The sequence below is a fragment of the Sus scrofa genome, chromosome 3, assembly GCF_000003025.6.
Source record: "Sus scrofa isolate TJ Tabasco breed Duroc chromosome 3, Sscrofa11.1, whole genome shotgun sequence".
Taxonomy (NCBI): domain Eukaryota; kingdom Metazoa; phylum Chordata; class Mammalia; order Artiodactyla; family Suidae; genus Sus; species Sus scrofa.
The window spans coordinates 107,047,152-107,071,362 of NC_010445.4; the positions used below are offsets into that span (position 1 = coordinate 107,047,152).

General features: G+C 35.9%; 1 protein-coding gene and 1 pseudogene across 1 annotated transcript in view; one reads left to right on the plus strand and one right to left on the minus strand.

Annotated features, from left to right (window-relative positions):
* Positions 1–24,211, minus strand: part of BIRC6 (baculoviral IAP repeat containing 6) — a 256,404-nt gene that overhangs the window by 34,185 nt on the left and 198,008 nt on the right. The window contains 1 exon segment of the mRNA XM_021087656.1: positions 9,476–9,686. Within this exon segment, the coding sequence (XP_020943315.1) occupies positions 9,476–9,686 (211 nt within the window).
* Positions 11,753–19,778, plus strand: LOC110260070 (annotated as a pseudogene).

Below are 24,211 nucleotides of genomic sequence, written 5' to 3' on the forward strand. Positions count from 1 at the left end.
AATTCTGTGTAAATTTTAAGCAATCGATGATGGTAGAAAATGGCCTAAGGAGAAAATCACATTTAAACTTACAGGTACAGTTAAGGTATGTTTTCAAAATGGAATAAGACCAGTGTACAAAACATGTCATAGATATTTTTTAAAAAATTACCCTATGAAAAAAATCCTCATCATTAATTACCTTTAATCTTGTTTCAGACAAGTTAGAAAGCACTGAATGTAAAAATTCTGTTTTGAAGTAATATACTTTTGCCTGTTCTTCCGTGTTTCCTAAAGGAATGTTATCCCTGATTTACCTTAGTATAAATGCTTACAAATAATCAAACAGCAATATTAATCAGTTTATTCATGTTAACTATTAGATTCTAACTCTTAACAATTATTACTTTTTTTTTTTTTTTTTTTTTGTCTTTTTGCTATTTATTGGGCCGTTCCCACGGCATGTGGAGGTTCCCAGGCTAGGGTTCAAATCGGAGCTGTAGCTGCCGGCCTACGCCAGAGCCACAGCAACGCTGGATCCAAGCCGCGCCTGCAACCTACACCACAGCTCACGGCAACGCTGGATCATTAACCCACTGAGCAAGGGCAGGGACCGAACCTGCAACCTCATGGTTCCTAGTTGGATTCGTTAACCACTGCACCACGATGGGAACTCCAACAATTATTACAAATTATGAATCTTGAAAGGACTTACAAGGAGAGGTGGTGGATGATAAAAGTATAGAATCATAAGTAAAAGAATAATAAAACGTTAACATCTTCAGAAAGTTGTTACTGTAATCTGTATAGTAAATATTTAACAACTTTTCCAAGACAGACCAAATCACAATAAATCACCCCTAGTTGCCATCTTTACATGTCAATAGGTTAATCTTGCCAGGAAAGATGAATGTAATATGTTTGAAATACAATTACTCCTTGAATAGTGCTCTGGTTTACATTAATTCTAACTCCATCAGAGTACTGTAATTATCAGTCACCAAACTAATCTTCACCCATAAGAGATAATAATTGTATTTTATTTTTTAATTTTTTCTCTTTTTTTGGTCTCTTTAGGGCTGCACCTGTGGCATATGGAATTTCCCAGGGTAGGGATCAAATCAGAGCTGTAGCTGCTGGCCATAGCCACAGCAATGCGGGATCTGAACCACATCTGCAACCTACATTACAGCTCAAGGCAACACTGCATTCTTTTTTTTTTTTTTTTTTTTTTGTCTTTTTGTCTTTTGTTGTTGTTGTTGCTATCTCTTGGGCCGCTTCCGCGGCATATGGAGGTTCCCAGGCTAGGGGTTGAATCGGAGCTGTAGCCACCGGCCTACGCCAGAGCACAGCAACGCGGGATCTGAGCCACGTCTGCAACCTACACCACAGCTCACAGCAACGCCGGATCGTTAACCCACTGAGCAAGGGCAGGGACCGAACCCGCGACCTCATGGTTCCTAGTCGGATTCATTAACCACTGTGCCACGACAGGAACTCCAACACTGCATTCTTAACCCACTGAACAAGGCCAGGGATCGAACTTGTGTCCTCATGGATGCTAGTCAGACTCGTTTCCGCTGAGCTACAATGGAAACTCCAATATTTTATTATTAAAGTATAATTTTAATTAAGGAAATCTAAAACATGGCTTTGAGTCTATTACTTCAAAAAATTAAAATTCAGAAGCTATTTTTCAGATACATGTGTGTGCATTGATACATACATGCATATATAATTATACCATATATTATTGTATATAACAGCAAAAACTCATAATTACAAAACTAACAAGCATAAAAAACACTCCTATGGTGTTGTCTTACTGTGTCAACTCAAGTTCCTCCTCTAAGCAGTCATTCTTACTGAAGCTTCTGGATGTATTTAACGTGTGGTAATATGGCTGCAATGTTGATTTTACCTATTTTATTCCTCAGCAAACCACCTGAGAGGAGTATGCTGTAGAAGGCAACCCAACTGATGTATTTCCAATACCTTCCTTCACCCAAGAGTTACCTGAGTTATCCTTTATTAAAACACAACTGCCCCCTTTGAAAGGCTAAAGGTCATTTCCTTCTGTATATAAATTATAATAAATCCATACTTAGTAAAGTATTCTGAAATAAGAAGTCTGTGTTGAAGAAAAAAGGTCAAAATCCTGGAATAGCAGGACAGACCTGTTATACTTCACTAGAAAGAGGGCCAAAAGAGGACACAGGGTAGTGAGCATGAAAGTGAAAAATAAAAAAGAAGAGAAGCATGCTAAGTTAAAAGTCATCTACTTTTTGTAAAACTCTTAAAATGAGGATGAGAGCCAACACACCACTCTAAATTGTAGCCGCATTTTAAAAAAGCTAGGCTAGTTTGGCTTCTGCTAACTTTAATTTCTCTCAAGCACAGATAAAAGGGAGGAGGAGACTGAGATACTCAATGGACACCTTTCCACTTCTTTCTTTTTCTTTTGTTAGTTGATATTTGCGAAATGTCTCTACTTTTAGACTTGAAGATATATCCTATTAAATAGTTTCCCAAAGACTCAGAAAACATTAAGTAAACATGGTGTTAATTAACGGAATTGAATTGTGAGAAAGCTAGTCCCTTTCCAATAAAAAGAATTCTCAGTAAGTTTTTAGTAATTCTCTAGCATTTGTTAAATCTTCCTTTTTAAAGTGGAAAACAGATCTGGAGTCAGATAATAACTTTTTAAAATTTAGTTTAGTCACTCTTACACGTATCTTCTATTTACAGCAAATGAGACTCGATCTGATATGTTGCAATTCGAAGTTTCCTCTTTAAATAAATGAAATGGTTTTTTTAAAAAGTTACCTGATGTAAAGAAAGATTCTAATAGCACAGGTGGCATACAATTTTAAAGTTCTTTATATGTGTTAAGGCTTTTTATTCTGACAAAGAATTTCTACCAAGAAAAATTGTCTTCAGTTTTCTTTTTTTTCTTTTTAGGGCCACACCTGCAACATATGGAAGTTCCCAGGCTAGGGGTCGAATCAGAGCTGCTGCTGCCCTACACCACAGCCACAGCAACGTGGGATCTAAGCCGAGTCTGAAACCTATACCACCCTATCCAAGCTCATGGCAATGCTGGATCCTTAACCCACTGAGCAGGGCCAGGGATTAAACCTGCATCCTCATGGATACTAGCGGGGTTCATTAGCACTAAGCCATGATGAAAACTCCAGATTTTCTTCAGTTTTCAACCATGAAAAGGTTTGATTATTTAATCAGATTAATACAAAGCTCACTATTACATGAACACTCTTTTTAGATTTAGATAAATTCAAAAATAATATAGACAAAAGGCTCCAGGAAAATTATATCTAAAGCCTACTTACTGTTGTATAAGGTTGTCCATATCTACAACTTTAGCTGGATAACAGCTTTAAGGAAGTTCTATAAGAATGTGTAAATAGGAGTTCCTGTCGTGGTGCAGTGGTTAAAGAATCCAACTGGGAACCATGAGGTTGCGGTTCGATCCCTGGCCTTGCTCACTGGGTTGAGGATCAAGCGTTGCCGTGAGCTGGGGTGTAGGCTGCAGTCGAATCTCAAGTTGCTGGGGTCTGGCGTAGGCCGGTGGCTACAGCTCCGTTGACACCTAGCCTGGAACCTCCATATGCCGTGGGAAGCGGCCCTACAAAAGGCAAAAAGGCAAAAAAGCAAAAAAAAAAAAAAAAAAAAAAAAAAAAGAATGTGTAAACATGAATATAGTCTGACTCTGTCATTCCTGAACCTTAATATAAAAGACTTTAAATTTTCTGCTAATGATTCTGAGCCTCTGTCAAGTCAATAAATGATTGTTTTCTACCTAACTGGGTCAGTAAATAACCTGTAGGATTAGTACTGGAAAACTTCTGTGTGGGATTACAGATTTCAGATTCTTAAATGTTAACAAAGGAAACCATGTTCCCAGAACAATTTATCCTACAGCAATTGCACTTTATTGAAGGAGAGCCCTAGGGATAAATTTGCAACACATAGGTAGAATAGTGTACTTAATAAGTAATTTAAAGCCTGAGTCATATTACTGCCTTTTCTAAGTCAAACATTTGGAACACAAAAAGTATTATTTCTACCTAGGAACTAACTTACTACAAGTCCATAATATTAGAGCAAAAATGCCAATGGACTCAAATCCTCAGTCCCCAGAATGGCAGGACAGGGAGAGGACACAAACAGCTCAATCGTAGAGATGGAAAGGATGAAAATGTCTTCATGGTGATTTAGTCTTTTAAAAAAATTCCTACCCCCAACTATTCAGCTACACTGCAAGACAATCTTTTTTATAATGCAAATCTGATTAGATCTCTGCTGAAATCCTTTCAATGGCTCATCACATTTAAGAGTAGGGAAGTATGAAGTTCTTGGAACTCCCACTTTCCTCTCTAGCTTCACTTTCCACACCCACCCACAGGATACCCAGGCATACCAAACTTCTTTAGCTTTCCATGTCTATGTAATGCTTTCTTTCACCACTAATACATTTGCTATATCAGCCCAAATGTTCTTCTTTATTTAGCTAATTCCTACTTATTCTTTGGCTCCCAAATCTGGGTTGATCCTCCAGTAACATCTTATATTTCCAATATGCTATGTACTGTGTTATAAAAACTGTCTAGTAGTTATTGCTTCCCTCATTTATCTATCAGTATCTTAGAAAGACCTAATTTTCTTGTTATGTTCTCACGAACATTTAATAAACATGTGTTAAATGAACAAATCCGTCATGCTTTTGTGACCAGGCCAGATTTCACCTATCTAAATATAATCCCAAACTTCTAATGCACAAATTAGATTAAAAACAAGGTAAATAATCTGTCTTTTCAGTTTCTTCTTTTCCTTTTTATAGCCGCATGTGCAGCATGTGGAAATTTCCAGGCCAAGGGTTGAACCAGAGCTTCAGCCAGCCACAGCAATGGCAGATCCAAGGCACATCTGCGACCTGTGCTGTAGCTTGCGGCCATGGTGGATCCTTAACCCACTGAGCAAAGCCAAGGATCAAACCAACATCCTAACTGACACTATGTTAGGTTCTTAACCTGCTAAGCCACAAGGGGAACTCCTCTTTTCAGTTTCTTAATGATATTTTTAAATTTCCTCTTATAGAAAGTTTCAGGCTTGGGGGGAAAGTTAGCAAACCTACATAATATCCATCATTCTTTGAATTCTGAGACCAAAATTAGTTGGGTTTAGGCACTGTCCTCAAAATAGGATAATCTCAATTAGATTACTCCTATCAGTAAACTTTCTCTCTATGGACTTGGGCAAAACATTTTAACTTCTTTCATCCACAAAAGATAAAAGTTTCAAATATAATACATACAGAAGAAATAATTTCAATGAAAATCATTATATGTAACCACGAGTATCATCTAGAGACCTGCAAATTACATAGAGAATCTATTTTTTCTTTAGGATGACCAAAGAGTACTGTTAAAATTTCACTTGCAGGGAAAAAAATTTGCACACCTTTTGTATATGCTTGGCTAAAAAAAAGAAAAATAAAAAAAACCAAGGCAATATGATGATACATAAGCACGATAAATAGACTAGTAACTCTTCTGTCTCACTTAAAAAAGAAAGAAAAATCTATATTAAATAGTCGTACTTTATTCACTCTTATACTACCTTTTTTCCTGACTTCCTAGCCCACTCCCGAGTGCAGATGTGGCCAGAACTTCCCAAGGAATTGCCCAGAGCCACAGAACCCTTACCTCTATTTCTTTCTTTCTTTTTTGGTTGCATCTAGAGCACGTAGAAGTTCGTAGGCCAGGGACTGAACCCGAGCCATAGCAGCAACCTACACTGCTGCAGAGACAACACTGGATCCTTAACCCGCTGCACAAGAGAATTCCCTCACCCCTATTTCTTACTGAGAGAAAAAGAGACAAAAATAATGTAAAAATATTCTGAGCTGGGGTATATCTATACATTATTTTTAAACCTGTAACTTCAAACCATGATAACGCACTAAAATATATCCTAAAAGTTGTATATAAACAGGGCAGATGTGCCTTAACCATCCTCTTCTCAGAGTATCCTAGGTTTGTTCGTTTTTCTTTTCTTTCTTTTAAGAGCTGCACCCGTGGCATATGGAGGTTCCCAGGTTGGGGGTCTAATCGGAGTTACAGCTTCCAGCCTACACCACAGACACAGCAACGCCGGATCCTAAACCTACCGAGCGAGGCCAGGGATTGAACCCACAACCTCATGGTTCCTAGGCAGATTTGTTTCCATTTTGCCATGATGGGCACTCTAGTATGTTCGTTTCTTAAAAATACAGTTGAGGATGGGGTAGGCAGATAGAGGAGAGGGGAAAGCTTTGCATCTTGAAACAGTGTTAAAACTGAATTTAGGTCAACTTCTATGGGTATAACTTTCATTGGAAACTGGACTATATTGTTCACTTTATTAGAGTTCTATTCTGCATTTCTTTTTCCTTTTTTTTTTTTTCCTTTTTGGCCTTTTTAGGGTTGCACCCTGTGGCAAATGGAGGTTTCCAGGTTAGGGGTCCAATTGGAGCTGTAGCTGCCAGCCACAGCCACAGCAATGTTGGATCCTTAACCCACTGAGCCAGGCTGGGATTGAACCTGTGTCCTCATGGGTATTAGTCGGGTTCTTAACCCACTGAGCCACAACAGGAACTCTCTAGAGTTCTATTCTAATGAAGATACAAAAATACAAGAAGCTGGAAGAGATTTTACCCTTTCTGTGAAGTGGAAAATGAATTCTCAAGCTGCCAAATCTTGAAAGGAAAGTAGCAATGTTCTAACACGTATGTCTTTGCTAGCTTCTTTTTCTAACGGAGCCTATATTACATATCATGAGGATCTTGACTAAGAAGCCTATTCAAAGCCTAATATGAAACTCTGTATCAGTGTTTCTTCATCAGTAAAATAGTTGTTAAAGATAGTTACCACACAGGGTCTCTGTAAAGATAAAATAAAAAATGAAATAAGCTCTGAGAACAGTCATTATGATCTTTTTTTCTTCTTTTTTTAAATGGTCACACCCACAGAATACGGAAGTTCCCCAGGTCATGAATTGAATCTGAGCCACAGTTGCAGCAATGCTGGATCCTTTAACCTACTGTGCCAGGTCAGGGGAACAACCACGCTCCTCCGCAGACCTGAACAACTGTAGAGAATTCCCTTTTTTTTTTTTTTTTTTTAATCTTTTTAGGGCCACACCTGCGTCACATGGAGGGTCCCAGGCTAAGGGTCACATCGGAGCTGCAGCCATCGGCCTACACCACAGCCACAGCAACTTGGGATCTGAGCAGCATCTTCAACCTACACCACAGCTCACGGCAATGCCGGATCCTTAACCTACTGAGTGAGGATAGGGATCGAACCCAAGTCCTGATGGATACTAGTCGGGTTCACCACTAAACCACAATAGGAACTCCTGTAGTTGGATTCTTAACCCACTCCATCCCACTTAGTGGGAACTCTAAGTTATTCTTATTTTAATGGTCTTATTTTCTCAGTAACATAAATTTGTGATATTATTTTTAACCAAAGCCATAATTATAACAGCATTTCAAATCTTTACACAATTTTTCATCTGCAAAATAAAATATTCTTGGGGGAAAAACACTCATGGTTTCCTAAATTTTAAATTTTTAGTTATATCTTGAAACACAAAAATATAAGGTACAGAAACACATGGTAAGATTCCCCCTAAAAATACACCAGGGCAATTTCAAAATTGTGTGCAATTTATATTAATTTCCTTGTCAAAAACTACATGTTTATTGTATAGGAATAAGGAACACAGATGGCCAGGGCAGAGAATGGGAAGTTCAATTAAACATTTCTTGATGAAACATTAGCTTAATTAGAAAACCAGACCTTCAGTTCAATTATGATGCCACATTAATTTTATATAACTACGCTAGCTACCTAGGTTATCAGAAAGATTTTTGCCACAATGAAAGAACCAAAGATAATATTATTTTCTTCTCTATAGTAGAAAAAAATCTCACACTATCAAAGAAAACATAACTTTACATTTTCCTTCTCTGGTAAGGGTATGAACCTACAGCTTTTTATATCATTGCCAATTGGCTCTTTCTCAATCTCTTCTCCAATTTATGATTCTTACTGCTGGCAGTAAGCCACTCGTTTTTTGTTTTTTGGTTTTGGTTTTTAGGGCTGCACCCGAGGGACATGGAGGTTCCCAGGCTAGGGGGAGAATCGGAGTTACAGCTGCTGGCCTACACCACAGCCACAGCAATGCCAGATCCGAGCTGTGTCTCTGACCTACACCACAGCTCACCACAACGCCAGATCCTTAACCCACTGAGTTAGGCCAGGGATTGAACCCGCAGCCTCATGGTTCCTGGTCAGATTCATTTCCACTGCACCAAAATGGTAACTCTGTAACCACTAGTTTTTAAAGTGATGATGAGAGAACAAAAAACTAACAAAGTCTGGATAGTTTGGGAAGTTGATTTTTCTCCGAAAAATAAAGACTGACAAAAACTGTTCCTCTAACGACCAATTCTCTGCCACTGCTTGACTATATTGTTTCTCAATTTTTAGGTTCTTGAATAGTAAGTGAGAACAGGCAGAAATAACTATGACAGTAAAGAAGATTAACAGATTAAAAAGACCACTAACAAAGTAATAAACTTTCTCTGGCCTAATTCTGATGTTTATATAAACATCTGATGTTTACGTAAACATCAGAATTAGGCCATCTTTAAGTAAAACTGATGACCACTGGAACAGATTCTTCTAAGAGACTGAAAGAGGTTACCAGGAAAAGGTTTCTTAGAGTTTTTGATAACAGACCTCATCATCTGATTTCTAGTGGGATATAAACTTAAACCAAAGATTTATTTAAAAATTCAACTTTCCATGGAGATCAATATTACCTTTATCATAAACCCAACAAATAAATACCAAATCCTCCGCATTCTAAAAAACATTATAGCGTGACTTATACCATGTATCAAAATGAAACAGTAGTAATCCATAAACCCAACAGTTCTACTTCTATGAATCTACTCTGCAGAGATTTTTACAAGTCCTAAAAAGGATGCATGTCAAAGCTTATTATAAATTAGAAATAACCCTAATGTTCACTAACAGATGGTTAAGTAAAATACAGTATCTGTACATAATGCATATTCAGAAGTATTAAGAACAGTACCAGAATATGTACTTACTGACAGTGAAGGTGTCTTTGGCCTTAATATTGAGGTAAAACTGGCTTATAATAGGTACAGTGTGATAGCATTTAAGAAAAACTCTAGATATCTATAGCTATAAGGCTGCACAGGGAGATGTCTGATAAGCCACTGTGATTAAACATTTCTGAGTGTAGGTTTTGGTGGATATTTTTCTCTGCAGTTTTATTTACTGCTTGTGCATATGTATGTTTAATTTCTTTGTATCATTTAAAAAAAAAACCCACAAAGTTATTTAAAAAAAAATTCTGAGAGCCAAGGTCAAGGGAAATGAACAAAGTATGGTACCTTAAACGGTTGGTGTAGGTATCAACACAGGTCTTCATTTTGGCCAACAAGGTACCAACAGAAGTTTGACACTCTGACTGTTCATCCTCCTCTTCACCATTCTCTGTAGAAAGAGGCAACAATAGGGGCACCATGCAGGTACAAGAAGCAATGGCCCGGAGCAATTCCAGCAGAGCTCGATAGAGTGGCACATGTCTTGCCATGTCAAGAACTGTAAGAAGAGGAGACAAGCATAAAATGACCACATGTACAATATAAAAGTAAGTTCACAGCAATCTGGCTTCTACTTAGATCTTTAGATTAATTGGTTAGCTGGTAAATGCACTAATGAGGATGTTTATGAACCAATGTGCCCAGTATAATAACCACTTTTAGGGAACAAAATATTGAATAAGGCATACAGTTGGGGAGATAGTAAGAAATGTAACTAAGTTAATTAGTAATACTACATATAAAAATGATTAAACAGTCTAGATAATACATTGTGACAGTAAATACATTTATCAGCATGACATGGAAAAATATTTTAAAAATTAAATTGAAGCCATTGTATCTTAGACAAAATAGAATTATATGAACCACAGTTTATCTCAAAGGTATAATGTTGAGAATGTTACCCCCCCCTTTTTTTTTTTGCTTTTTAGGGCCACACCTGAAATGTGGCATATGAAGTTTCCAGGCTAGGGGCTGAATTGGAGCTACAGCTGCTGGCCTACGCCACAGCCACAGCAATGAGAGATCTGAGCCACGTCTGCGACCTAAACCACAGCTCACAGCAACACTGGATCCTTAACCCCCAGAGCAAGGCCAGGTATCGAACTCGCATCCTCATTTATACTAGTCAGGTATCATGTCTCACTGCCCACAGAACTATACTGGGATTGGAGTACCGGGTGGGTGGGGTAAATGAGACATCATCTAGGAATTCCTGACTGGGTTTGGCAAGTGATCAAAGGAGATAAAAGGCTTAATAAAATTAGTGCTGATGACCTGATGACAGTAGTGAGCCTGTTCAGACTTATGGAGCAATAGGCCCTTGTTTTACCCCTTTCAATGATGCAGAGGACAGGGGTAAAAAGTATGAATGCCCATTCTTTCCTCATTGAAATATTACCCTCCATCTTACCATATATAAAATTTCCATACATACTTGGTTATATACATAAGGCTTCTTTTCTTTTCTTTTTTTTTTTTTTTGTCTTTTGTTGTTGTTGTTGCTATTTCTTGGGCCGCTCCCGCGGCATATGGAGGTTCCCAGGCTAGGGGTTGAATCAGAGCTGTAGCCACCGGCCTACGCCAGAGCGCCAGAGCCACAGCAACGCGGGATCCGAGCCGCGTCTGCAACCTACACCACAGCTCACGGCAACGCCGGACCGTTAACCCACTGAGCAAGGGCAGGGACCAACCCGCAACCTCATGGTTCCTAGTCGGATTCGTTAACCACTGCGCCACGACGGGAACTCCAAGGCTTCTTTTCTAACTCATGATCTAATATCACTATTTACTATAATTTTATAGGATACCATAGTACACTATAGTTTTTAGGAAATCCAAGTTAAAATCCAAAGTTACTAATCGAAAGGCATAAAACACAAAATTAATACACTGGAAAAGCTAGACTTCCATAAACAGGTAGACATGCAAAGTGATAACTAAATTTGGCATTATTTAAAATGCCCATATTCTATGAATTAGCAATATCACTTCTTACTATAAACCTATAAGCAAGGATGACTGATATAATACTGTTTTTAACACCGAGAGTTGGAAGCACCAAAGGGCAAAATAAAAAGGATAAATATACAACAACATATCCAAGTCATTCTCTCCTATGTAGCACTTAAAGGGTAAAGTGAATCTGTCTCCTATATCTACATTTGAGTGAATTAGGTTACAAAAAATAGATTAAGATGACATTTACGTAAACACATTCTCAAATATCATTCATTCCTTTATCATAACTGAGGAACTATGTAGGAATACTTAAGGGGAAAAAAAAAGAATTTCTTAACATTAATTTTACATACATGAGTAACATCTCAAACCTATTATCCTGACAAATAATAAAACATTCTTGATAAGGCTATGGTCTCTTTTGACCATTTCTCTCTTTCTTCATGTGTCTCACTTTGGAAAATATACATCTACTCCTCTTTCTATATGATGATGGTTCTATATGTGCTTCCTCTTTGGAGAAAGCATTACATACCGTGTATATGAGAAACTGAGATTTAGTAAGTTGCACAAGCAGCTAAATAGAAGACAGCAAGACCAGCAATGACACCTAGAGCTTTTCATTATCCTGTGGTGCTTCCTGAGTTGTCCGGTATGGTAACTACTGGTCACATATGACTATTTAAATTTAATTAAAATTTTAAAAAAAGTAAGTTCTGTTCAATTGTATTAGCCACATTTCAAGTGATCAATTACCACAGAAGTCTGGCCTGGACTGTGTAGACATAGAACATTTCCATCATAGGGAAAAATTCTCTTGGTTAGTGCCTTCATCAGATTTTTTATATTCTGTTTATACAAACAAACCATGAGAAGTATGTAGGTATGGGTTCTATCCAGAGATAGGTCTTTCTCTAGGAGTTGTAGGTGTCACAGAGCCACACCTAAGCATAGCCACAGCTATGTTAAAAGAAAAAAAAAATCTCTAACAGCATGCGTATTTTGTTTCAGATTTATTTCAAAACAAGGGATACATACATGTACTGGATAAAACTGGATAGATATAGAATATTAAATTTAACTATAGGAAATCCCACAATGGCACAGGGGGTTAAGAATCTAACTGCAGCAGCTTGCGTTACTGTGGAAGCGTGGGATTAAGCGCCGGCCCAGTGCAGTGGTTAAAAGATCTGTGATGTGGGCAGTAACTTCCATATGCCGTGGGTGAAGTCATTAAAAAAAAAAAAAGAAAGCAATTAACCATAAACAAGTAATGGTAGTTTTATGTAGAAAAGGACTAGGGTTATATACGGGACAACTCAGGAAGCATCATGGTATGATGAAAAAAAAAAGGGAAGGGGGTTACAGTATTTTAAAAAAGCGTTATCTATACTATATAGGAACACAGTATAATCAAAAAGCAGGGCAATGCTAGGATAAATTACTTTTCATCATATACCTATATGAACTGTTTTGAAATTGTTTATGAGAGTATATGGCATGCAGTATGTATTTTATTGAAATATAGGATAATTTAGTATTAGATCATAATAACTTGATAACACAGAGATGATTTAAATAACTTAAAATATAAGCACATGCACAAAAACAATTAAGCCACGATCTTGTCCCAGTTATAAAAAGTAACAAGCATTATTATATACTCTCTCTAGGTAAAAATCCTTAAAAATAAGGAAAACACTTAATATTTTAGAGCGTACATTCATTAAGAAATAAAAATTATTTCCCAATGTTATTAAATAACGTACAGTTCAGCCTTTCCTCAGAATTTGCTATTTTTTCTTACATTCTTTTGGAGTTCTATGAACACAATTTAGGGCCCATATTACAATTACTACCTTCAACTAATCTACACTTCACTGTTGTGCAACATTCAACTGCCAGAAAAATAAAACCAAATATAACAAAGCATGGCTTTTTATAAGTAGTTAATAACGTATATACTCACATTAGAAAAGCAGTAATATAAATTGTATGCTAAATCATATTAATAATTACAAACATTAAAATGACAAAGGGCTATTATGTATACACAAAAACTGTCTTAGAGGTTTAATAACAGATATTTTGTCAAGATAATAATCGATGGGATTAAAAATTAATACTAATATTGTTTTTACAACAAAATAACTGGGACAATATTGTGTTCTTATTAAAAGACAATGACCCTGGAGAATTAAATCTAAAATGTTCTTAGATAATTGATCCAAAGAATTAAAAAAAATAACTAGACATAGGATATTTTAAGTAAAATGAATTTAAGTAAAGCTTTAGCTTCTCATTGGCCAACTTTTATGGATAAAGGTATAAATCATAGTACACTGATTATTAATCCCCAAATAGCAATTATAAATAGTGTGGTGAGTTTTCTTTTTTTTTTTTTTGCTATTTCTTGGGCCGCTCCCGCGACATATGGAGGTTCCCAGGCTAGGGGTTGAATTGGAGCTGCAGCCACCGGCCTACGCCAGAGCCACAGCAACGGGGATCCGAGCCGCGTCTGCAACCTACACCACAACTCATGGCAACACCGGATCCTTAACCCACTGAGCAAGGGCAGGGACCGAATCCGCAACCTCATGGTTCCTAGTCGGATTCGTTAACCACTGCGCCACAATGGGAACTCCAGTTTTCTTGCTAAAACTGATAAGTAAGAAGCCCAGGAAATGACTCTATGACTACATTAACATCAATTCACTGGAAAAAAAACCCATCAATTTTAGATATAATTCTCCTATAAATATGGCTTCATGTGAAATTTTGATACATTTAGGCAAATGTAAATGACATGTGTATTAATTAGAAGCAGTAACTAGTGACACTTAATCAAGAGTACTATAAAACTTTTATAATGCCTTCCATCACAGGTAACTAACACCAAGTACTAAAGTTTGTCACCTAAGCATCCAAAAAAGCACTCAGAAAAGAACTGAAATCTCTAGACTTCTAATCTAATACCACTTTCCTGCTGATTCTGCTTAACGAGAAAACAAATTTACACATTAAGGGAATAATCATGATACTTTAAAAAACAAAGAAAACCAGGTCTTCCCCTTCTAAAGTCCAAACACATAACCACTAAAATATGTCACTCAAAGGTCATCATTTTAGAAAAAAAGTACTAACATGATTTACTAAAAAAGACAAAAAAGTGTTTTATGTATGGGAAAAAATTTAATATGGCATGAAATTTCTAGGCACCTTTAAGCTTCAATATTATATAATATTAAATATGTTTTATATATATGTGTGTATATATATATATGTGTGTGTGTATATATGTATATATGTGTGTGTGTATATATATGTATATGTGTGTGTGTGTTGTGTGTGTGTGTATATACACATACATATACATATATTTGGTCTTTTTAGGGCCACATCCACAGCATATGGAGGTTCCCAGGCTGGAGTCAAATCGGAGCTGGAGCTGCGGCCTACACCAGAGCTCAAGGCAACACTGGATCCTTAACCCACTGAGTGAGGCCAGGGATCAAACCTGTGTCCTCATGGATACTAGTCAGATTTGTTTCTGCTGAGCCATAAAAAAGAATGAGATAATGCCATTCATAGCAACATGGATGGACCTAGAGATTATCAAACTAAGTCAGAAAAAGAAAGACAAATATCCTATGATATCACTTACATGTGGAATCTAAACTATGATACAAATGAACTTGTCTATGAAAGAGAAAGAGACTCATAGACATAGAAAACAGACTCAAGTGATGCCAAGGAGGAAAAAGATGGGAGAGGGATGGATTGGGAGTTTGGAATTAACAGATGTAAACTATTACATAGAGAATGGATAAACAAGGTTGCACTGTTCAGCACTGGGAACTATATTCAATATGCTGTAATAAACCAAAATGGAACAAATATGAAAAAGAATGTATACATATGTGTAACTGAATGACTGAGCTCTGCAGGAGAAATTAAGACAATACTGTAAATCAACTACACTTCAAAAAAAAGTATCACTATTAATTCATCAATTGTATCATGTACCACACTAATGAAAGATGGAGTAATGGGATACTGTATGAGAAGAGGGGGATTATATGTACTATCTGCTCAATTTTTTTTAATTAAAAATTATTTAATTGTACACTTAAAACAGGGGAATGTTATGACATACAAATTACACCTCAATAAAGCTGTTATCGTAAAGAATAGAGAAATAGGATCTGGTGTTGCCATGAGCTGCTCAATTTTTTATAAAACATAGCTCAGATCCTGCATTGCTGTGGCTGTGGTGTAGGCTGGAGGCTGTGGTGTAGGTGTAGCTCTGATTCCACCCCTAGCCTGGGAATTTCCACTTAAAAAATGCTGGGATATTAATTTTTAAAACAGTAGTCTAATATTCAATTTAATTTAAAAGTTAAACTACATAAAATTATAGGATTTTAGATAAAATTATACAAGAATACAAGTAAGAACAACAAGAAAAACAAGAAAAACCACAAAAAGAGAAGCTACCTCTCCATTACAAGAATAAAGCTATAAAGCTGAGGAGAGTCTACAACTCAGTACAAAGTGGGTGTGTGTGTGACAAAATGTATGGTTGATAATATTAAAAAAAAACTTCACAGTCTGGAAATACTTCTTCCTCTCTCCCCCGCAACCACCTCCCCACCACCTCAGCCTGCCTGTGCCTGTATTTTCTCTGCACCTATCTTCCCTCTCTTCTCTCTTGAAATAAACACTTCATTGCCTCACTACCCTGAGTCTCTTTCCCAAACTCTTTCTCCAAAGAGACAAAGTTCTGGGACCTGCATCAAGTGGTTACAGTTCAGCGTCCTTACCCCACAGCCACGCGAGAACAGGGTCATCAGCCCCCTAGTTTTTAGCAATCAGCTCCCCAGGAGAAATGACTTCTACTACATGAACCACCTTCTGAGGAGCCTCTCCCAGACAGGGAATCCCTGAGCTTCCAGTTCAAGTCTGGTTGCTCATCTCTGCAGAGTTTGTGGTGCTTAGGTCCCAAAATGTGCTCCAGATATCACCAGGCACATTACTGCAGTAAGGAGCATCAGGCACTGGACTGGAGATTAAGACATAAGCAGGCTTGTGAACAAACAGAGAATTTGGACAATACAGTTCCAGACCACAACTCCCTTTTTCCAGAATTTGAAATTGTAATAGCAGAAAATGATTACACTGAAGTTGTAGAAAAAGATGACAAATCAGAGATTATAGGGAGCATGGGTGAAGCACCTGAGGAAGAATTGGATTCTAAGGCAAAGCATGAATCTAGGGAGGATGGAATTTTCCAGAAGTTTAAAACTAAAACATCCCTTGAACGCAGGACAGATTCTTAGATATGGCAGAGGGGCAAGTTGCCCCGTCTGGATCTCCAGTGAAAATATCCCTCAAGAAAAGGATATTCCATGGAGTTCCCATCGTGGTGCAGCAGAAATGAATCCGACTAGGAACCATGACACATTGAGGGTTCAATACCTGGCTTTGCTCAGTGGGTTAAGGATCCAGCATTGCCGTGAGCTGTGGTGTAGGCTGCAGATGTGGCTCAAATCATGCATTGCTGTGGCTGTGGTGTAGGCTGGAGGCTGTGGTGTAGGTGTAGCTCTGATTCCACCCCTAGCCTGGGAACCTCCATATACCTTGCGTGTGGCCCTAAAAAAGAAAAAAAAAAAGGATATTCCAGATTGTCCCTGTGGTGCCAAGAGAATATCTGAATTCCAGGTCATGCCTCAGCTGCTCAACTACCTGAAAGCTGACAGGCTGGGCAGGAGTGTTGATTGGGGCATCCTGGCCATCTTCACCTGGGCTGAAAGCTGTGGATTGGGCACTGGCTACACAGAGGAATGTGTTTGGAAGCAAGATATACTAGATGCAGCTTAAAGACAATGTTGGAAAGCCTTAAAAATATTTACAATCTCTTAGATCTTGCAATTCCACTTCTAGGACTTTATCCTAAGGAAATAATTATGCTAGAGATATACAAAGATATTGTTTTAGGTCTTGCTTACATTGTCTTTAGATTAAACAAAAATGTCTACTGACAGGGAATTAAGTAAATTTTGGTGCATCTATCCAGCAGGATATGTTATGCAGTCTTGACGACAGAGACCTATATACATATCAAATAAGATACAGACAGGTATTCAGAGTGTGATCATATTTACATAAAAATACTTATACCCATGTATGTGTACAAAAATAATATGGAAAGATAAACACTAGATGTGAATTGATTAACAGTGGGACTAAGTGATGTGATCTTTTTACTTATATTTCTTACTACAATAAAAATGGGTTGTGTGTCTAATTAAAAAAAAATCTGGAAATAAATGGGCATAAGAAAATAAGATAATTCTAAGATGAATGAAACATGGAACTTCCTTTTATTCTACTGGTGTTTATTTTACTCCATTAAATTAGCAGTGGGAAGATTACTTAAGATTAAGATTCCAGCTGGGAATCTTAAATTATGGAAGGAGAAAACATTTGCTTCTTATCAGGGAGGGACGGAAGCAAAAGCTGTGGAGGAAGGGTAACAGCAATGGACAGTGTAATTGTGAATAGTAAAAACAGTATGAGACATAAAATTGTGTTTGATTTACAAAGAATTTTAAATTAATGTCATTCTTATATATGCATTTTAAACTTAAACTATAAAGTTTTTATATATAAGCATTTTTCTTGACAATAATCAGTTACATAAATAAGTGTACTCAATTTAATGTCAAATTCCACCCAGATATTAATGCATCTGGCAATCTATGTTTGTGTCTGAAACCTGGAACATGGTTATATCTGATTTTACACTATTCATGGTTTTTTTAAACCTATTTCTGAATATCCCCAGAGAAGAGAGTCTGGAAAACGAAGGGAGAGCAAATTTAAGCTAATTAAGATAGGCGCTTTTAAACTAGTATGTATGAGTTCTCAGTGAACAAAAGGAAGCAATAAATGTAACAAACTCTTAATGAAATACAAATGAGTACACAACACACCAAGTATTTCAATCTTGAATTCCTTAATCCTATTTTTTGCCATGCAGAGCTTCATCTGAAAACCGTTAGATGTCTTTCCACAGAGCACACTTCACTGTTACTACAGGATTTAAAGTGACCAGCCTGACAGAGAAGAGCAGGGGCACAACGCTGTTATGCAATGCCATGTCTGCAAGGGTGGCCTCCAGCAACTTGTTCACTCAGTAAGTGCCAAGTGGATGTTCAGTGTTACTGCTTACCACCAAGCAAGCAAAGTCACTATCCTCTGGATCCTCAGATGTGGCTGTTTGCTGAATTACGCAATGCTTGAAAAATATCTCGGAATTATCATCAACAACTACAGATACAGGTGTGTGACACTACTATAATTATTCCAGTAAGAGAAAATTTCTTATTTGAAAGTAATAACTAGTAGTAGGAAAAAGAATAAAATTCTCATTTTCTTTATTTGAAACAACATTTCAATGGGGGAAAGGATATTCAAGTGGCTGAAAAGAAACAGAAGAGTAAGCTTAAAGGTTGACCAGACAGGAATTTCATAAGAAATAAATATTAGCCATTTTTTCATGAAACATATGATTCAGGATATATAAAAGCTAAAAATAATTCTAAGAAAAAACGGAACACATTTACTGTTTGGCTTATTACCAGCAGAAGCTATTTCTTTCTACCAAATAGTTAACAGTGAAATTTACCACAAGTTGACTAATGGAAAAGACCCACCCCTTCTGGAGAATTGAGAATATGTGCTATCTTCAAAAAGAAACTTGTCCAGGTTTTTTGTTAACTTCTTTTTCTGAGTGTAAACAGAAGTTCTCCATGAAGAGAAAAGATCCGTTCATCACTACTGTGGACTAATGCAGGATATCTGAGAATAATTTATTCCTGATGCAATGTAGGGTAAGAAACACTTCTCTTTAATTATTTTAAAGCTCGGACACTTAGAGCAAATATTTGATAATAACTATAACCTTGTGAGTCACTGTATTGTATACCTGACTTTATGTATACATCAACTATACTTCAAAAAAATAAAAAATAAACTGAGACATTTAGTAATTTCATTATTTTAGGCTAAAGTATGTGGTGATCATATATAACATTATTAGGCATAAACTACAGTTCACATTAAATACATCGACTTAGTTAAATAAACATAAAAATTTTTAAATAAATTTATAGCTACTAAATATAGAGCCAAAATACATAAATAGCAGAATCTAATATGTTCCTTCTCATTATATTTTCTATTATTCTGTCCAATTGTAAAAATGATAATACATTTGAAATTCTACTAAAATTTATCATTTTCCACCACCTTCAACAAAGTAAAATAGAACTATACACTGAAAAATTATGCAACAAAACAAGTATAGTAAATTTATTTGCTACCTCTTTGTACAGTTCAAAGATATCTTTCCTAGAGATTTTTTTCACAAACAATTTTCTTTTTCTCTAGACCAAGAGGTTTTTCTGGGAAAATGGGTACTCCCGTCATCACTATAGCAGAAGATGAGAAGAAGCAAGAAGAAAAAGAAGAAAAGGAAGAATCTGTCTTGACTGTGCTAGGCATTATTGGGATAGTATTTAACCTCTTGGTGATTGTTTTTGTGTATATTTACATCACACTTTGATGGTCTCTTTCATGGGATTGCATCCAGCTCTAACAAAAACAAATTCTAAGATATCCTTTAAAAGACTATTTTTAGAAAATTATGATGAATGTTCCAGGGTAAGTACCTGGCTCCCAGGGCGGTATCAGAGCAGTGCATCAGTAAAGGCACAGCCATGGATATATGAACAGTAACGATTTACTGCCAGAAGATATACAAGATTTGGTAAATAGAAACGAGACACAAAAGCAACAATGCAACAGATTTTTCTAAAAGTACATATCATTTACAGATCATGTTCCTTTAAATTTATGTTTGCTTTAAGCCCTTAATAATCTGCTTAACACAGGAAAGGGAAAATGTTTCATCATGGTCAAGTAGACTAAAAAAAAAAAAGGTACAGGAAAATAAAGTTTTAGTCAGTATTATAAATGCTGCAGTATTATAAATGCTTTAGTCAGTATTAAAATATTTTCAAAAGTATTGTCTTCCTTTGGATTTATACTTAGTATCTCAAAAGAAATGCCTGACTTACAATAATTTTTGGTAGTTAAGCAACTGTAATGACAAGATTTCACAGAAAATAAATACTATGTAGAAAAAACATCTTGTTTTTTTCTGACGTTCTTCAGCATGACTGACTTTTTCTCTAATCAATTTCAGTAATACAAAATGAGGGAGGCTCAAGTGACATATAAAAACCTGCACTCAATCTAGTACAGAAATATTTGTTTATGGAATTTCATTTGAGTGGGCTCAAAAAGAAATGTGAAAATTAAATAAATTAATCAAATATTTAATAGTCCAATAAAGAATTTATTCATTCTTACTTTGCCTAACATGAAACATAAAATCATCCTGTATTTCATGGAAATAACACATGGAAACAAAACAATCAGAGATACTTAAATTATTTCTCTATAAATTATAAATCCTTACAACAACTGGATACTAAAAATCTATAATTATCTGCCACCAATACTCTACAAGTAATGTGGCTAGCTAGCATGCATATTTTAAAAGATAGTCACGTAACAAATATATTTTGCCTGGTAAACTACCTTATTCAATAGACAGTTCAATTTTTTACTACCAATCCAATAATTTGACTTTTATACTTATAATCCCTTCTGACTCTAAACTATTTCCTTCTCTAGCAGATCAAGAGTTGCAAAAATTATACCTGAACAACATACAGGGTTTTGTCTGTTTATCTGTTTCAAGGCTGAGATAAACACTGGGTACAGTAAACAGAATTTTTTTCACTTACAATTTTAAATTCTCACTAAAATGTAACAATAAATACATCAAAAACTATTCTTTGATACTTAAAAATAAAACATGGCTTTGCAATTAAGATCCTTGCAGTGAGATTATTGGAAGGATATCTTAAGTGAGCACAGATCATCAAGAAATCTGTACATTAATGTTAGTTGTTCTGCTGCAGAGCTATGAATTTAATACATAATTAATTCTATCACATACAAGTGCTCTAAGGAAAACAAATACTTCGATAAAAATAACTTCTGTATGAAATGATTCATACACAATACTTCATTTCCTTTTCAAATTTTCTATTATTTAATTTATTGAATTTATACTTCTCAACCAAGCTTTTAGCTCATTTGGGGGATGATTTAGGTCAACCCTACAAAATGGTAAACTTGGGCTCAAGCTGGCAGTTAACCCAGCCACTAGGTCAAAGTAATAAAAGAAATGGGGACTCCATCAAAAGATCAAGGTTTTTGGCATAATATCAAAGTATGAATGTTTTTTACACAATTAAAGGCCAACTTGCTCTACCCAGTAAGAAGGGTATTCTACTGGGGTGTGATACACACACACACACACGCATGCACACACAAAACCTTCTATAGTTTCTCATGGAAACCTAATTTGATGAGTGTGTTAGCCAATTGCTTTTTTATGCTTTTAAAAAGTATTCCATTAATTTATCATATAAGAATCTAGTTTACATAAAATCATGTAATGACAATACAACAAGCATAAATAAATTTGGAATTAAATATAACTCAATACGCTGACAGTCTAAAGGGAAAAAAATACATATGGCATAAGACAAGCTGTTTACAGAAGTGGAGAGTTATAATACATCTGGCAAGTTGGTTGGTGGAATTTTATTAAGTGGGTTTATACTATAATTGGAATACAATCTGAGAAGTGAAAATATAAATATTAGGCACACTGAAATTAATAGGAAGGGAAGGACCATTCTACTTTGGATAATCAAGGAAGACAACTTGAAAGTGTGGCAGAGATTTTACCCTTATAAATCTGTATAAATCAAGTCAGTTGGAAACTCATCTAAATTTTAATTTAAGCAACTTTCCCTCCCTTTTATAGGAAGTTGTTTCAGACTTTACTTGTACTATACAGATAATTTTTAAGGAAACTGGGGCTATCATGATACAATTTGGGATTAAAACCCAAGTGACATGTAACTCTACTGAGCAGAAGAATCTTAGGAAATTTTCACCCATTTCTGACAGACTCTATCTTAAAACAAGGGAAGCAAATGGTAATATAATGATATAACCCCAAAGTTTTAAATGCACTATTACCAAGAAAACTGTAAATAATGATATGATGTTAAGAATTATGTGTTATGACAGCAGAACAATTTCTACTTATTTCTCGGGCACTGGGTATCAGCAAAAATAACTACTTTCATAAACAATGATAAAATCACTTTTTTTTTGTTTATAAACCAGTATATTTTCATGTAACATCACTAATACAATTTCTAAGCCCTCAAAGAAAAAAAGGCCTTTCTGAATTTGTGGCCCTGAGGCCTGGAAAGACAGCTATGATTCCAACTGCGTTTACTCTGAAATAACTTTTCAGTAGTAACTTTCGGATTTTAAGAATGTGGTCAGATTTAAGACATTAGCCATAAAAAAGTAACTTTATTCTCTCACAAAATTAAACTTACATACTGACTTTTGAGGAATTAACCTAAGATAAGATACAAAAACTTTAACCCCACAAAATCCAATGTGAGGAGAATCAGATGGTATAACAAAGCTCGCAATAATGGTTTTTCCCTTTATAGCTAGTTATGGCACTACTAAGCCAATCCTATGAAAATGAGGAAATATTAATACTAGTATATACCACCACTTAGCTAAGACAACAAGACAAATTAGTTAATATTTTATAACATTTCCAATAAAAAAGTTCTACACTTGTTCTTTCACTTTCACCTTCCTCTAACATATCACGTTTATTCACTTCTCTTTTCCACACCAAAAAAATCCATTTATATCTTGCTTTAAAATTTGAGTTTAGTAATGGCCATATTACTGCTAAAGAGTTAAATGTGGGCAAATGAATAAATTTTTATGATTTGTTTCTTCCTAATCTGACACTATGAAACCAGCACTAAAAAGGTAGAGATTTTACAACACTTTGATAAAGGGTTTTTGGCATGCTCCACTCTATTATTTAATGTAAATATAATGATTATTCATTTAATGTGCTCAGTGGTAGTGTTTTCTGTAAATAAGAACACGTTATTTTCCAAAATAGGAGATGAGATGAGGGTGAGGGACTCTTAACTTTTTACCTGCTAATTCTCACATTCATATATTTTTACAAAGTATTTCTAGCAATGAAATGAGATCTCCATCTAGTGGCCAGTGGGGTAATTGAAGGCTTACTCAATAGCATATAAGTAACTGACAGTGAGTATGGTGGAAGGAAAAAATGATCCTTGTTTCCAAGGCAGCTTTCAAAATAACATGGCTATGACAAATGGAAGTCAGAATGTTGGGAGAAAGAAATTAAAATGAACTTATCTTTCATGTGAGGATTCTCCTATCTATTTAAGAAATCCCTCATGAGAGTAACTGCTTTCTAACAGTTTTTGTTATTCCTTTAAAAAATGATACTAGAGAAAAAAATAGCCCAATACAAACTACAAAATTCACTAATTTGTTTCAGTTACCTACCTTGAAGTGGTGGCTTCAAATATATTGTTTTATAATTTTTGTAACAACTTTCTTATAGACTTAGCTTAATGAACTAAGTTCTCTGAAGAAAAATAAAAAAAAATTATATTTAAAAAATTACTAAGTTTGCTATGTATAATTTCGTCTACACAGTTATGTTACTGAACACTGGCTCACATTGAATCTGTTTGCTACATGTGTTGTATACACCCTTTGTTGCTGTGAAAAAATGATTCCTAAAAAGCAATTAAGTGGTCAAAGCAACCTCAAAGGCTAAGAGGGAACATAAAGTGCTCTCTCGATGAGAAAATAAAAATCTTGGATCATTTGAAAAGTGGTATGTTGCCTTACGCAGTAGGCTGGTAAGGGTGATAGAATAAATCGAGGGGCTGCCCCTGTGGTGCAGTGGGATCGGCGGCATCTCTGGAGTGCTGGATGCAAGTTTGATCACTGGCCTGGCACAGCTGCTTAGGGATCCAGGGC